Genomic DNA, 16399 nt, shown 5'->3' with positions numbered 1-16399 from the left:
GATATATAAAGTTAATACTAATACTATAAGTGGCCTGTGTATCATTTACTTACTGTTCTTTGTTGCTTGTCTTGGTGCTAGGGTTGGACTAAAGTCTGTGTCCATGCTAATCATGGAGATACAACCACAGTGCTACAGCTCCAGCGCTTTAATTGCTTTATTCTTGACTTCACTACAAACATAGTAAGTGCTACGCGATGACACTGATGTAAAATAACAATACTTAATATCAACTTCTTTTATTAATCTTTGCAGAAACAATCACAGTGTCTTTCAAAAATCACTGATTGATGGGGTTTCCCATCAATTGTCATTTTGACAATTGTGTTTTAGCTTGTATTTAGTTTAGGCTGGTATTCAAATAAACAATTAGGGTGAGAAAATTAGGACTACAATGAAAAAGTTTTAGAATGCATTACAAGCTGCCAGTAATGTCAGAACAAAAGCCAGCTATGACTAGAAGAGGAGGGCTCTCACCTGCCAATAAGCTGCCCTTGATCACTTACAAGAGGGGCACATCCCAGCAGACTGTGTGTGTATTAAAAAAACACTTGAAAGGGGAGGAAAAGTCTACCACACTGGTCACAGCAGCAGCCTCAATAGACCCCTCAGGGACCCCAGCTCGTCTTGGCCCTGTCATCCTTGGTGCGGCTTTCCACTCGGCCCAGAAAACGTCGATAGGAAAATGTTTGAGGGGCCTCTGGTGGAAATTTTTTCATTCTTTCTGCATTGACAGGATGCCAAATCAATATTTACTTCCCACTAACAAGCTGCTCGAGGTCTCAGTAGAAAATATTGTAGAGAATGCGGGAAGACACAGTAATAAACAGCTGTCTGGCTGTGAGGAAAACACGAATTGACTGGAAACAGGTCCACAGTAAAAGGTCACCGAAACCCATGAACTCCTCAGGTGTCCGTATCAACTTCCAACTTTAAAGACACTAATAAAGAATCTCTGTTCCTAAGAGGTCTGGGGGAATGGATCCTTTTCACTCTAGCAAGCAGAGAGGTTGACTCAATAATTTAATTAATGCACTTGCTGAGGCCCATGTTGGCTCTTTCTCAAGGCATTTGTTTCATTTGTTAAGTCCAAAAGTATAAACAGGGGGTTCACTTTACTGTCTACCTCTGGAATCCTTCTTTACCTAACAGAAGTAAATAAGGGAATGGGGGTTCACTTTACTGTCTATCTCTGGAATCCTTCTTTACCTAACAGAATAAATAAAGGTGTCTGAAAATGTGAGGCTGGAATATTTACTTGAAAGTTTTAATATATGAAGCACAAAACTGAAATACCTGTCCTTCAAGAAGTTTCTGAATATACAACAGCCATTCCTTGTCATTTTCAGCATCCATCTTTGTCTTTTCAATTTCCTAAGGAAAATAAAAACAGATGCATTAATTGATATGAACTTACTCATTCTGCTAGAATCTAGCAGCTAGATATTGACCACATCTATGGGAATATCACCCAAGAGTGGTCTGTCTCTTCCAAGGTAGAATATTTAAACCCGTGTTATTTATTTTTATATTTAATTTATAAATATTTACATATATGTGGAAGCTGTAGCTCTGTTTATCTATTTCATAATAAATTAGGAATTTTTTTTTCAGCTTTCAAACTGTGGCTTAAGATAGGGATGGATGAGAATAAAAAAGATGTAACATTGTAAAAAGACAATGCAGGGCTGGAGAATGGGCTCAGTGGTGAAGAGCTGCTCTCGTAGAGGACTTGAGTTTGGTTCCCAGCATCCATGTCAGGGGACTTACAACAGCCTGGAACTCCAGCTCTAGGGGACCCAACTCTAGCTTCTGGCCTATGCTGCAGTGACTCTCTCTCTCTCTCTCTCTCTCTCTCTCTCTCTCTCTCTCTCTCTCTCTCTCTCTCTCTCTCTCTCTCTCTCACACACACACACACACACACACACACACACACACACACCCCACATGTGAAAAATAGAAGCATTTGAGAAACTAGCACTCACTGAAATTTACTACATGTCAATCTTCACACCTGGCCTTTCACACAGACTCTTATACTTTTAACATGAATTTATTACAACTGGATGCAGTTTAAAGAACATAATTCAGGCAAGTCACTCCACCCCTTAATCTCTAAAAGATGTATAGTTCATTCTAAATACACTCTGGTCTGTAATTAAGCACAGTGAATACATCAATACACTCAGAGCCGTGTGTTTGTATTCAAGTTCATTTTATTTCCAGGAGGGTTTGCAGACTGTGTGGCATATGAGGCTGCAGGCAGAATTCTCTTGTACCAGACTGCATCAGCTCAGAGTCAGGAATACTACTTCACCACAGAAACATGTTCTCCAGTGTTTGGGACTGTGAAGAACCTTTTCTAAGTCACACATTTGAAAGAGACAGTATCTAATTTCCTTATTCAAATTGAATGAGGTTTCTAATTTACAGCCAAGAGAGAGCATCCTCTTAACACCAAACACAGTGTTCTGTGTTCCCAAGCACGTGACACTCCCCCCACCCCACCCCACCCCTATCCTCTGTGTGTGTGTGTGTGTGTTGTGTGTGTGTGTGTGTGTGTGTGTGTGTGTGTGTGTGTGTGTACACATGGGCACAAGCACGCACACTCTCCCAGAGGCACATCATCAACCCAGGCTCTAAGTAGGTGTCTGCAGGGAGCACAGTGAAGGTCGTTATTGCTTAGGCACTGCTGTCCCCATGCACCTGTCTATCCTACATGTGATATACTCTTTCGTGCACACCAAAGTTAGGCAGGAAGTCACAGATGCTGGCACCAGTGTGGGACTGGCAAACAGGGAAAGTGATGGCTCATCACCCCACTCACCCAAAGGATGAAAATAATCTCTACAGAATTCCTTTGGATCTTTTCTAAAAATTCTTGGCAGTTTAAATATTTTTGTATTATAGATCTTCTGTGTGGCAGAAAATCTCTTAGATGCTCAAGAGGGCAGGCATCTCATAGAGGATGGTCTCATACAAATACTTCAATCTGTTGCTTTATTTCATCGTCGAGCAAATATTTACTGGAATGTTCCTGGTATCATCCTGTCTTAAATTTCCAAACACAAAATAATTGAAGACTTCTACTCTCAGGACCAAGCATTCTTCATAAGTTTAAAGAATAATATAGATGAGACAATATCATTCTCCCAGGGCCCACATATAAGAATATAATCCATCCAAACAGGATTATCTCATCCGTTTAAAAACAGAAATATTTTCAAGAAATTATCAAAATAATTATAAATTCAGCCAGGAAAGCCAATAAGTTTGTTACTCACATAAGAGATTTTTATCAAATCAATGTGACTTGACTGAACTAGGTCCAGTCAAAGTGGGGATTTAATATTAGTGATAACTGGAGGGGGAGCTGGCTCAGCAGTTAGAAGCTTTTGCTACTTCTACACCAACGTGGTGGGACACCATGACCCATAACTGAAGTTCCAGAGGTCCCAGTGCCTGCTTCTGACACCAGGCATGCATGTGGTACAAACAAGCACATGAAGGCAAAGCACTCAAGTGCATAAAATAAAATAAAATAATCCCAAAAAAGTGGTTACTGCTGGGTGTAGTGGTACAGAGCGTAGTCTGAAAGGGGCAAGAGGCTGAAGCAGGAGGATCACCTGAGTCTAGAAGTTTGAGACTAGCCTGGGCAACATAGTAAGGACCTTGCTTCAAACACCACACACACACACACACACACACACACACACACACACACACACACACACCAGCAATGACAAAAACCCTGGCTTACAAGATCTATAATATAATTAGCTAAAGAGAATAGAGGAAACAGGAAGAAATGATTGATATGATTAACAAGCAACATGAATCTTCCTAACTGCTTTTTATATCTGTTAGCCTTCTCTGTTACATACTTGACTCTTTTCTATATTACATATTGACTTTCTCTAAAGGTGTTGAGTTGGTTATACTATAAATACGTTTCTTTGACAACTTGACAATAGGCCCATAAAATGAAATTCTAAGAATTAATAAAACAAATAATATACTTAGATAAAAGTGCAGCAAGCCCTTTATTAATGAATATGTAAGTGATCTTACCACTTCATCTTCTGTGTCCAGTATTTCCTCCAGGTCTGACTGTGAAATGTTCAGGATGGATGCTGCCAAGGTTTGGGCTTTATGGGTTGAGGTTTTACAAGCATGTCTACCTTTCTGCATCTTCTTAAGCTCCCTGATTCGATGTCTGGTCCTATGGACATCACTTTGTAACTCTTTGACCAAAGCCTAAAACATATTTGAAAGAACATGGGTTCATATGGAAGTCATAATAAAGACAAAATGGCCAAAACATAAAAATGTGACTGTACCAGCAAATCATTTTTATTAAGGTTACCATGATTTTATTTATTTTGGAAGAGAATGGGCTGCTATCTACTCATTTCCCTTATGTAATAAAAGCTCTCTTAAATCACCTCTTAACTACCTTTCTTTATTAACCAAAGCTCGCTAATCTTACTGTTAGATAAGCTAACTGGTGTCTGGTTGGTCAAGCTTGCTACTTGTTATCATGATAAAGCACAATTGAGCTGATGAAATCGTTCTATTTATCTGTAAACATACTATTTGAGCAGTGGTGTGGTAGTTTGAATGTTGCTGGCCCTCATAATTTCATAAGGAGTGGCAGCATTAGGAGGTGAGACTTTGTTGGAGCAGATATGGCCTTGTTGGAGGAAGTATGTCACTGTGGGGGCAGGCTTTGAGATTTCTTATACTTGGATTACCACCCAGCAAGTTAGTTGACTTCCTGTTGCCTGCAAGATGTAGGACTCTCAGCTATTCCTCCAGCACCATGTCTGCCTGCATTCTGCCATGCTCCCTGCCATGATGATAATGGACTGAACCTCTGAAACTGTAAGCGAGCCACCCCAATTGTTTCCTTTATAAGAGTTACTGTGGTTGTGGTGTCTCTTCACAGCAATAAAAACCCACACTAACTAAGACACTGTTCCATCCCTAGTCAGACCGTTTTCCTAGCATCATTTATTGAAGAAACAGTACTTTCACTGTCACATGCTCCTTGTGTTTGTCACTTATTAGTCAATGATATACACATAGATTTATTAATGAGCTCTATACTCTGTTCAATGGTTTATACTTCTTCTTCTATGTCAGTATGACGAAGGTTTGATTACTACAACTTAGTGATATGGTTTCAAACAAGAGAGTATAATACCTCTAGCTTAACTCTTCTTGCTCAACACTGCTTTGTTTAGTCAACATCTTTTGTGGTTTCATACAAGTCTTTCCTATTTATGTTAAAATATGATAGGACTACTAACAACAACTGTAGTGAATGAATATATATAAATACATAGAAATAGCCATACACAAACACACAGACAGACAGACAGACACACACACACTTTGAGCACTAAGACATTTTAACAGTATTAGTTCTTCCAATCCATGAACATAGCCTATTTTTCCATTTATATTTTTTCAATTTATTTCATCAATAACATATTTTTCAGGCGGGGTGGTGGTGGCACATGCCTGTAATCCCAGTACTTGGGAGGCAGAATCAGGTGGATCTCTGTGAGTTCAAGGCCAGCCTGGTCTACAGAGTGAGATCCAGGACAGGCACCAAAATTACACAGAGAAACCCTGTCTTTAAAAACCAAAAAACAAACAAACAAACAAACAAACAATAACAAAAAGAACAAAACAAAACCTTATTTTTCAGTTAAGAGATTCCATTTTCTTGGTTAAATTTTACTCCTAGTTTTTCCTTTATTGTTTTTCTCTTAATGTCGATGACTATTTTTTTCTCATTTCTGTGTTAGAGGGTATGTTGTTAGTGTTAGAGAGGCAGAGCTAAATTTTATATATTGTTTTATGAAACCAGCAAACAATATTGAACTAATTTATTTTGAGGTACAGTCCTATGGTTTTTTTATGTCTAAAATGGTGTGATCTGCAGAGATATTTTTACTTTTTCCCTTGTGATTTCTGTATCTTTATTTAAGCCTTTTGCTTTGGTCTTGATTTTATAGAAAAAAGACATTTCTGTAACTTACAGATTTTATTATATTGAGATCCTCTCACTCTATATTAAATACATTGAGTTTTTAAACATGAAAAGATGTGGAATTTTGTGAAGTTCGTTTTCAATATCTATTGGGTAACAATGTGACTTTTCTTTTATTCTGCTAATTTAGCATCTCATATGTATTTATTCGCATATTAGGACCATCCACAGACGGTGTATGTTTTTCCTGTGGCTCACTAGTACTGTTAGGAGTCCCTGCATCTGTGTTGAGTGATGCTGAAATGTGATTTCCTCCTCTCACCATGTCCCCATCCTTGCTTGCAGTGCAGAACTGACCTTGTGAATAAAGTTTGCAAGTGTTCTTCCCTCCTGAATTGTTGGGAAGAGTTCAAGAACTGGCAATACTTCTTCTTTAAATGTTGGGCCAGACAGTGGGGAAGCCATATGGCACTGGGATTGTTTGCCGGGAGGGTTTTGATTACTGATTCAATTGCCTTACTTGTTATTCGTTTGGATTGTGTATTTCTTCATGATCCAGTCTTGGTGGGCAGTTAATTTTTCAGGAATTTTCATTTATTATAGCTCATCTAACTTCTTAGCATGTAATTGTTCAGAGTATTCTCTTATGGTCTGGATCACTTCTTGGTTATCAGTCATATTTCTCTAGTTAGAATAATAAAATCTTTTTATTTTGTTTTTCTTAATTAGTCTAGCTAAAGATTTGCCAATTTTATATTTCAAATTAGCTTAGTTTCACTGATCCTTGTTTTGTTTTCTATTCTTTCTATCTGAACAGTTTCTTCTGTAGTGCTCTCTAGTCCCTTCCTTCTGTTAACTTTGGGCTCAATTATCCTTTCCCTTGCTCGTCAATGTTTAAAGTTAGACTGTGCACTTGCGAGCCCTTTCGTTAAGTTGTTTACAGCTGTAATCTTTCCGCTCAAAAACATTTTCTGCATCTCATACACATGACAGGTTGAGTTTCCATCTTCATTTGTCTCATTATATTTTTATTTCTCTCTTTTCTATAATCAGTCCCATTAGGCTTTGGGGACAAACTGCTTAACTTCCACATATTCATGAATTTTCTTCCCATTATTGATTTGCATTTTTACACAAATAGGGTTAGAAAAGATGCTTCATGTGACTTTAATCTTTTGATTTTTTTAAGACTTGTTTTTGTGTCCCCACATTCACCTATCCTGTAGAATGTTCTGTATATGTCTGTGAGGACCACATGGTCCTGATGTTGCTCAGTTCTGCTGTTTTTGCATTCTCTTTTCAGAGGGCCTACTTGTGAGACGGATCACCATCCTCCTTCTGGTTGACTTTCTCCAATGCTCTGAGTAGCTAGCTGCTTTACATACATAGGTGTACCAATGTTTGCAGAACAAATATTTATAATTGTTTTTGTCATTTCCTTTTTTGACTATTTATTAACTAAACTCTATCTTGTTATAAATTCAGCCACTTATGTTCTCATATTTGTATGGAATATCTTTTTCTGTCTCTTCACTTTCAGTTCGGTGTGCCTTTATAGTTAAATTGAGTCTTTTGTATGATCACTAGATCATACTTTCAAAAAGAAAGAAAAAAGGAAAGCCTATTCAGCCACCAGACATCTTCTGATCAGAAAGTTTATTTTTTTTACATTTACAATAAATGTTGTCAGGTAACGTATTTACTGTTTCCACTTTGCTAGTTGTTTTCTGTTGGTGCTGCCATTCCTTTATTCTTTCTTCCATTCTTGGGGTTTTTCTTTTGATGACTTTCTTGTTGTTGCATATGCTTTGAGGTCTTTCTTAATCTTCTGAATTCCCACTTCAGAATTTCCTTTGTCATGGCTTTCATAAAACACCTTGTAACTGTAGCTTCCTATTTTCAGATGTTAACAGCATTGCAATAATAATCACATATAGATGACACAGCTCACATTTTAGAGATTGGATATAATGATTTACAAATATGTTTCTATTATACATCCATTAGCAAATTTTTGTCATTTAGTTTCTAAATACTTTAATTTTTATGTCATAACTGAAAGTCATTTTTGCAACCCCATTGTAATGCTCAAGAATCCTGACTTGAGTCTGTTTCAGCTTTACTACTTAGAGTTCTTTATTTCCACTTAAGGAGCTCTGGGCTGCATTCATAGTGAGGCACAAGCTCTCCATGTCAGCTCACTGGGGCAGTCTTTGCTCATTACCTCGTTCTGAAGTTTGTTTTCTTTTTACTATAGGATTCTTGGCTAGTAGTTTTTTTCTTTCACCATCTGAAACATCCCACATTATCCTAATCTTTAAGGCTTCTGTGGGCATTCCTTTGGCAGTCTATGGGTGTGTTCTTTCTTACAGGGGATTCTTGTATGTGATGAGTCGCAGTTTCTTCCTTTTTCAACATTTTCTTTGTGTATGCCTTTGGCAATTTAATTATATACTCCCTCACTTAGATCTTTTGCATTCAGTCTTTTGGGGGTATCTTTGCATCTATGAATCTGCATACCTCTTTCTCTCCAAATGCAAGAAGCTTTCTCCTATTATTTCTTTAAATAGTCTTTCTGTCCCTTTATCTCTGTTTTCTAAAATTCCATATATTTAGTTTGATGATGTCTTATAAGTCTTGTGATTTTCTTCACCTTTTCATTAAAAAACAAACAAACAAACAAACAAACAAACAAAAAACCCAAAAAACTCCCAAGGTTGGATAAAGCACAGGGACAAATAGCCAAATGAATGGAAACACATGAACTATGAACCAATGGCTGAGGGGTCACCAACTGGATCAGGCCCTCTGAATGGGTGAGACAGTTGATTGGCTTGATCTGTTTGGGAGGCATCCAGGCAGTGGGACCAGGTCCTGTGCTCATTGCATGAGTTGTCTGTTTGAAACCTGGGGCCTATGCAGGGTCGCTTGGCTCGGCCTGGGAGGAGGGGACTGGACCTGCCTGGACTGAGTCTACCAGGTTGATATCAGTTCTCAGGGGAGGCTTTGCCCTGGAGGAGGTGGGAATGAGGGGTGGGCTGGGGGGAAGGTGAGGGGGACGGGAGCGGGGAGAAAAAAAAAGAAAAAAGAAAAGAAAAAAAACTCTTTGTTTCTCTGTGACCTATCCTTGAGTTCAAGGAAACTTCTTATGCTTTTTAGAATATCCTACTGATGTCATTTATTGAAATTTTTAGTTCAGTCTTGTGTTGTCACTATAAATATTTTTCTCTATAAAAATCTGTAATTGATATCAGCTTCATTTTCTCTTAATATAACACACACACACACACACTCCAATATATACATACACCACATATACACATACCAATATATGTGTTGTGTGTGGTACCTGTACATGTGTAAGGGAATGTGTCTGTGTGCATGCATGCAGAGGCCAGAACATAACTCTGGGTGTCTTTATTGTTGTCCTATTGCCTTGAGCCACTGTCTGCCACTGAGTCAGAAGCTCACCATTTCTGGTAGGCTCTGTACGGTGAGCTATGGGATCTTCCTGTCTCTAGACCTCAATGCACAGCCATCTCCCACTATTTAAATGGGTGCTGGGAATTACACCTGAGATCTCATGCTTGCAGATCAACCACTCTTACCCATTGAACAATTTCCCAGCCCCCATCTTTTGTCTTTATAAGCACAGCTCATACAGAAATATTAATATATTCAGTTCTAGAAAAAATTTAAACTTGAAAATCTTATCTTAAAAGAAAAGAATATAAGTAACACAGATTAATTTCCTCTTCAATATTTACATTTTCTGAACACATTGATGCCACTGTAGGATTCCTTTTCTTATTTTTCTGTTTCCTTGATGAGTTCCACATATTGCTCATGTTGTTTCCTAATTTCATCTAGTTCCCTGTCATGCTATCTTCTACTCCTCTCATTTATCTGGGAGGACTTATCTGAACTGCTTCTCAGTTGGTAGGTTTCTCTAAGGTCAGGTGGGCCTTCATTAGTTCGTCTGATTGCTTCATGTCTCCTTATTTCTCATATCCCTGTCAGTTCCTTCAGTGTTTTTATGTTTTGTAGGAAGCAGCCACTTCTTCCAGCCTTCACAGATGGCTTTCGCAAGGAAAAACACTCACCAATCCATACAACTTAAGAGTTTGGATGGGCTAGCAGAGGCGCCAGTGTGGTGCTTGCTGTCAGGGTCTCTTAGTTTGGCAAGGATCCTACATATTCTTGGAGGTCAGGGAGGGCTGCCGGATGGGCTTTGCATTCAGACATGGTCACTAATTGGGATGCTGATTGCTGTTAATAGTCACCTACACATTATGTTCCTTGATCATGTAGTTACAATGTTTAGATTTCCAATATAGGGTTGGACTTCAAATATAGGGTTGGCTCCTGCTTGAAAGAGCAAGGTTGTACTCTCTGTTCAAATGTTGTTAGTGGGTAGATTCTGTGTTCAAGTGAGGTTGCATTGGCTCCATAATCAGGCAGTGTCTCAAACTGTACTCAATTAGATAGATAGAGTCACTGGCTAGGTTTTCTCTATGGATAAAGATCCTGACTTTAATCTGTGTTTGGTCAGGCCATTATAGAGTCTCTCGGTTGGACTGTCAACAGGACATTCTCTGTAGATGGGCATGGTTGTAAATATTAGACACACATACACACACCTATAATACATGTAATTCTGTGTATAAATATACATATATTGCTTTAATGTACTTTTCTCATCTGGGCTGACAGTGTTCTCTTCAAGAGCTTAAGATCATCTACTAACACCAAAAATCCCAAATCCAGACATAAAGAGCCCTCTTTTGAGTTGTTGGCCAGAGTTGTCCAAGAGACTTCTAAAATATACAGCTTATTTCTGTTGCCACTGGTTATCCCCAGAGGTAGAAGGGAAGTCTCTACTGCTGAAGACACCATGTACTTTAGAAACAGGGCTCAGAAACCGCTGAATTGGAACTGACCTAAATGCCCTCTCCCTGAGGACAAGCTTGCATGGTACCAGAAGGGGCCATGCAAGCTTCCAAAGGAATGAGGCAACTAACAGTCCTACCCAGCTATGATGTCTGTGAACCACTTCAACAATCAGCATAACAGGATAATCCTATGGGTACAAAAGTGACACACATAGCTTGGTGGGAACCAATAGCTCTCTAATTGAACTTAAGACCCACTCAATAAGAGATAAACCATGCCTGGCTTAATACTCAGTGCTTGTGAAATCATGGTTATTGGAGGGGAATCTACAATCACTTATTTACTAAACTAGTATGTTCCCTAACAAAAGTCTATAAACATTTGTCCTTATACTCACAGATTAGCAACAAAACAAACTCAACAACACAAAAAACAACTGATCATCCAACCAATAACTGAGCTAATGAACTGAATAGACAGTTCTCAAAAGAAGAAATACAAATTACTAAGATAAATATTAAAATATATATATATATATATACAACATCCTTCACTATCAGGGAAATGCAAATTAAAACTCAAGTTTCGAGTCAAAAGGGCTCTCATCACATGTTAGCAGGATATGGGGAAATGAAGGAATAGAGACTTGTACAGCTACTATGGAATCAGTATAGTGGTACCTCAAAATATTTAAAATGGAACTACTCACACCTGTAAGGCAAAGTAAATTCTTCCTTCCTTCCCCTAAGCTGCTTCTGTCAGGTATTTTGTTGAAGCAACAAGAAAAGTAATATAACTCCATAATTCCATTTCCTTTGTCTTCTTTTTCTAGCATCTTACATTGAAAGTTAATTTTGATATTCTCACTCTTCTGTTTGAAACTATCTTGGAAAATCGAGTTTTAAGTCCACCTTAGTCCTAAGCCACAGAGTTTGAAAGTTTTTAAGTAGATACATTTTGACCACTATTTTGTCAAATCATAATTATATTATACTATATTCATGGTAGATAGTAAGAATAATTTTTGCCTTTATGAATTTGTTAGATAAAGATATAAAATAGTCTTTGTGAATGTTGTAGATGGATTTGAAAAGAAAGCATCCTTATATTTTGTCTATTTTGAATGACTGACTCTTTTTTTTTTTTTTTTTTTTTTTTTTTTTGGTTTTTCGAGACAGGGTTTCTCTGTGTAGCTTTGCGCCTTTCCTGGGACTCACTTGGTAGCCCAGGCTGGCCTCGAACTCACAGAGATCCGCCTGGCTCTGCCTCCCGAGTGCTGGGATTAAAGGCGTGCGCCACCACCGCCCGGCCATGACTGACTCTTGAGTATACTATAGATTAAACATATTCTGGGAAAATAAGTTTACTATGGTCTCATCAATTTCTTTGTATGTTTCCATACTTCCTTCAAGTTTTGCTTAGCATGTTGTTAGGGACATAAAGAGGGATCACTTTCTTATTTTATTTGCAAATTACCGACATTTAGCAATATGCAATATTTTATTTGCAAATTACCCATATTTAGCAATATGCAATAGCTCCCTTGTCCTTTGTAATGATCACCAATTGTCCCAATATCAGAGGACATTTTCAAAATGAGAATACTTTCTTGGACAGACATGTCAACTGAAAGCTACTCTGTTTTCAGTTATGATGATTTATTGAAACCAGAAAGAATAGTGTTTAGGAAGCAGTAAACTATCATATTGTACTCTTACTATTTCTAGTTTTCCAGTTTTATTTTCTTAAAGTTTTCTAGTCTTTATCCATGAGCCTTGAGTGTATTAGCTAACAACTTTGATCTTGAATTTCACCATACTAATAAACTGACTACACTTTCTTTTCAGTAATACTCAAATGTGGGAGCAGGTAGGCTACTTAGAAACTCTAAAGTCACCATCCTTATCATGATTTCCTGAAGAAATTATGCACTTTTAAAAACAACTTTTTGAAAAATTATGAAGAAGCTTGAAATCCTGGTTCTGGGAGTTCAAGGTGGAGGGTGTGGCAGGTGATTGGTCCTCTTCTCTAGGAGAATCCAGAGATGCTGCTGGGTTGACAAAAAGTTCAGAAATGTATCTGTGTCTCAACAATATTTAAACAGCTTTACTAAGGTATAATTTACATAGGTTAATGTTCACCTGTTAATATATTACTAGTAAGAATTTTTCCTTTTAAAAGCTTGAATTTTCCTTTAGTGAGACATAGATTAAGTGTGAATTCAAGTTGATTTTTTACTACAGAAGTGTTCAAAACTCATAATTAAGAGAACAGATCAGTGTCTAAATATTAACCATTGCAAATATAAACATAAAATTGGAATGTTAACAAATGTCTACATTAAAGAAGAAAGAAGTACATATACCCTGAGCATCTAACTAAATCTTACCAAACAAAAATACATAATGATAATGAAACCATGCACATTTTCCAATTAAATATTGTTCTTTGGCTGGTATATATTTTTCAGTTAACAACAACAAAAGAACATTGAGAAAATGGTGCTTGGCATATGACTCTCACATACAAGCACATTAACAAGCCTATATATCAAGGCTGACTCAAACTGAGCAAATACTTCTAGAAATTTCCCTAGTGTGTTTTATCCAGTTATTAGGAGAATTCAAAGCCTCAGTTCTGCCACATATATCCAGCCCAGATGCTCAAAGCACTTGATTTCACCCCAGGGCAAAATTCCATATTCAAGACTAGATCTAGAGCAGATGGCCACTCCACCTCTTCCATAATCTGGTTGTGCCCTACAAATAAATAAAAGACTAAAGGGAACATAGATTCCACAACAGTACCAGAACAAACATTAGTACTATTAAAACTACTGATAATATTTATTAAGTAGTTTAGTGTACATGATATCTAACAAGCTTTGTGCAGAATGCATTGTGATTATTATGATCCACATAAGAACTATATATAGTTATGAATAGCTCTTGCCTTTACAGTTTTAATCGGAAAAGTGGCTATAATTCTTGTACAATGTATAAGTGTGTGTATCTGTCTGTCTAATCAATTCCTCAATAATGTAATGAGCCTTATTGGCTGGTAGTACTATAAGGAAATTATTGATAATGTTCCTGCCCCCAAGATGGCTATATAATATACTTGAAACAGAACAAAAATGAAAAAGTTTACAATTACATATTAATTGTATACACCATAACTGATCAGGAGACAACTATTCTCTTACCACTGCTATCAGTAATGATAGTTGATACTTACAGAGCAGTTCTAGTTTGTTAGGAACCATTCTGAACTTTTAGCTATGATGATTTATTCAAACCCTAAGATCAGGTATGCTCTTATTATTATAATCTTCTTATGGAGAGGAAAACTGAGGTACAGAGGATTAGATCAGTTGCCTGAGATCACAAAGCTAGTATGGAGCAGAGTTGAACTCTGTCCTCTTGGCTACAAGGTTATAAGACAGATCCATACAGAAGAAGGCCCTAAGCTAACTCTGAAAGGGGGTACAAAGACAGGAAGGCCTTCTGGTGGGAAATGGCAGAAACATGCCCAGTATGGATAGAAGTTGGAGAACAGTGAGAAAGAGTAGATTCCAGAGGCAAGATAACATTCAGTTACAAATGGTCTAAAATTGATAAAAAGATAGAAGATGTAATACAACCAACATAGAAAGGCAGGAAGCCACAGAGGCTGTGCTGCTTGAGCTGGTGGCCCCTGAGCATCTCTGCCCAGGCCTAGGTCACCTGTGAAAAGATGAGAAGAGGTTGGTCCCCTTTTACTAAGACCCAACTTCCTAGTCTTGACCAATACTTCTGTGTTTGGCTGCTTGTAGCCTTTGATTAAGAAAACTTAAAAAAGAGACATGATGTTAGTATCAAGCATATATCAGCATAAAACACAATTAAAACAAATATCAAATTACCACTGGAAATTGGGATTTTTTTAAAGTTTTAAATGCCAAACAAATACAGATTTGTCATATAGATTCAATTGTTAAACACAGGCAATGCTTCTAAACTTCCCATATGTAAGTCTCTGGACCACAGGTATACCTGGTGCCCTTGGAGGCCACAGATGGTTTCAGATCCCAGATTTACATATGTTTGTGAGCCTCTTTGTGGGTACTTGGAACTGAGCTTGGGTCTTCTGCCGATGAGGCTAGTGCTCTTAACCACTGAGACATCTTTCTAGCCCCCATTTAAAACCTCAATTCTATTCATTTAGTTAATTTGGCAAATGCAGATTTGAGGTCCTATCCAATTGGGACCATGATTCAGTAGATTCAGGGCCAATATTATATATTTTGTTTAAGCATGGGAAAACAAATGATTCTGAAGTTGGTATTCTAAATGCTAAATGTCTTAAATCAAGTATAAAAATTCTGTAAGAATACTAAACATGAGCTGTGTTATACATTCTTTTGAGACAGGTTATCACCATGTATTCCAGGCTGGCCTGGAACCTCCTATGTGTAGACCAGGCTGACCTCATACTTACAGAGCTCCTCTTGTCTGTGCCTCCTGAGTGCTGGGATTAAAGGCATGGACTAATATGCCTGTCCTATATTATACTTTTTAAGATGTTATTCAAATTAAGGATCCATGGAACTGTAACAATCTCAAATTCATCTATCAATTATTTATACTTATATCATTGTCAGTTAGTATAAAGGACCAGTATGTCACCTTTAAGGATCCATATGGCCTTTGAATAACTAGCTGGAGTTAGAGGCAGCTGTGAGCAGCCCAGTGTGGGTGCTGGGAACTGAACTTAGACTCTCTGCAAGGGCAGCAAGTGCTCTTAGCCAGGGTGCCATCTCTCCAGCCAACTTAGTGAGGTGTAAATGAGTAATTCATACTATGGTGGGTCATAGAAAAGAAGGCAGTGAATAGTAATATAACTTTATAGAAAGACATTTAAAATTTCATTCTATGAAGATTTCTTAAGTGGAAAATGCACACCTACTGAGGCAATATGAATGTCTTGAGTGTTCCCTTTCAGCCCTGTTTCTACATTCTGGAATGCTGGCTTTCATGCACTCTTCAGGGAGAGGACCAGAAAGCCCTTGCTCATCAAGGACTGAAACACAGAGGGAAATGTGTACAGGGCAGTGGGGAAAGGAACAGGCTTTCTTTCCCACTGTAAACCATTTTAAAATCAACATTGACGGTCAAGAGGATTACCATTAAGATTTCACATTTCCAATGCAAACTTAATTTAATTAATTTGATTAGTGATCATTATTGCATGCCTATTCTTTTCAAGACACTATGGTACATGCTGTGGAAATAAAGATGAATAAAATATTATTCCTGCTATTAAGTAAATCACTATGGTTTAGCTAGCAGTGATAGATACCTACTAACTACATGACAAACAGTAAAAGGCACTAAATGGAGTTATGGACACTTTATAGGGGGTTAAACAGGGCGGGACCATCCTGGGCTCTCTGGCCTCAACAACTGCTGCTTCTGAAACCAGAGAATATCCTCAGTGGCTGCAGATAAGGGAGGAAGAGTGATG

General features: G+C 37.8%; 1 protein-coding gene across 6 annotated transcripts in view; it reads right to left on the bottom strand.

The window, feature by feature from the left end:
* Cntln (centlein) overlaps positions 1–16399 on the bottom strand; it is a 254855-nt gene that overhangs the window by 12249 nt on the left and 226207 nt on the right. For all 6 annotated transcript variants that reach the window (XM_059254498.1, XM_059254499.1, XM_059254500.1 and 3 more), the window contains exons 24-25: positions 4072–4257; positions 1297–1374 (exon numbers count right to left, since the gene is read on the bottom strand). In XM_059254498.1, coding sequence (XP_059110481.1) covers positions 1297–1374; positions 4072–4257 — 264 coding nt within the window. The remainder of the gene's footprint in view (positions 1–1296; positions 1375–4071; positions 4258–16399) is intronic.

Source organism: Peromyscus eremicus, chromosome 2, assembly GCF_949786415.1.
Source record: "Peromyscus eremicus chromosome 2, PerEre_H2_v1, whole genome shotgun sequence".
Taxonomy (NCBI): Eukaryota; Metazoa; Chordata; class Mammalia; order Rodentia; family Cricetidae; genus Peromyscus; species Peromyscus eremicus.
The sequence above is the reverse complement of the archived record's forward strand: the minus strand, read 5'-3'. Positions and strand labels throughout refer to the sequence as shown.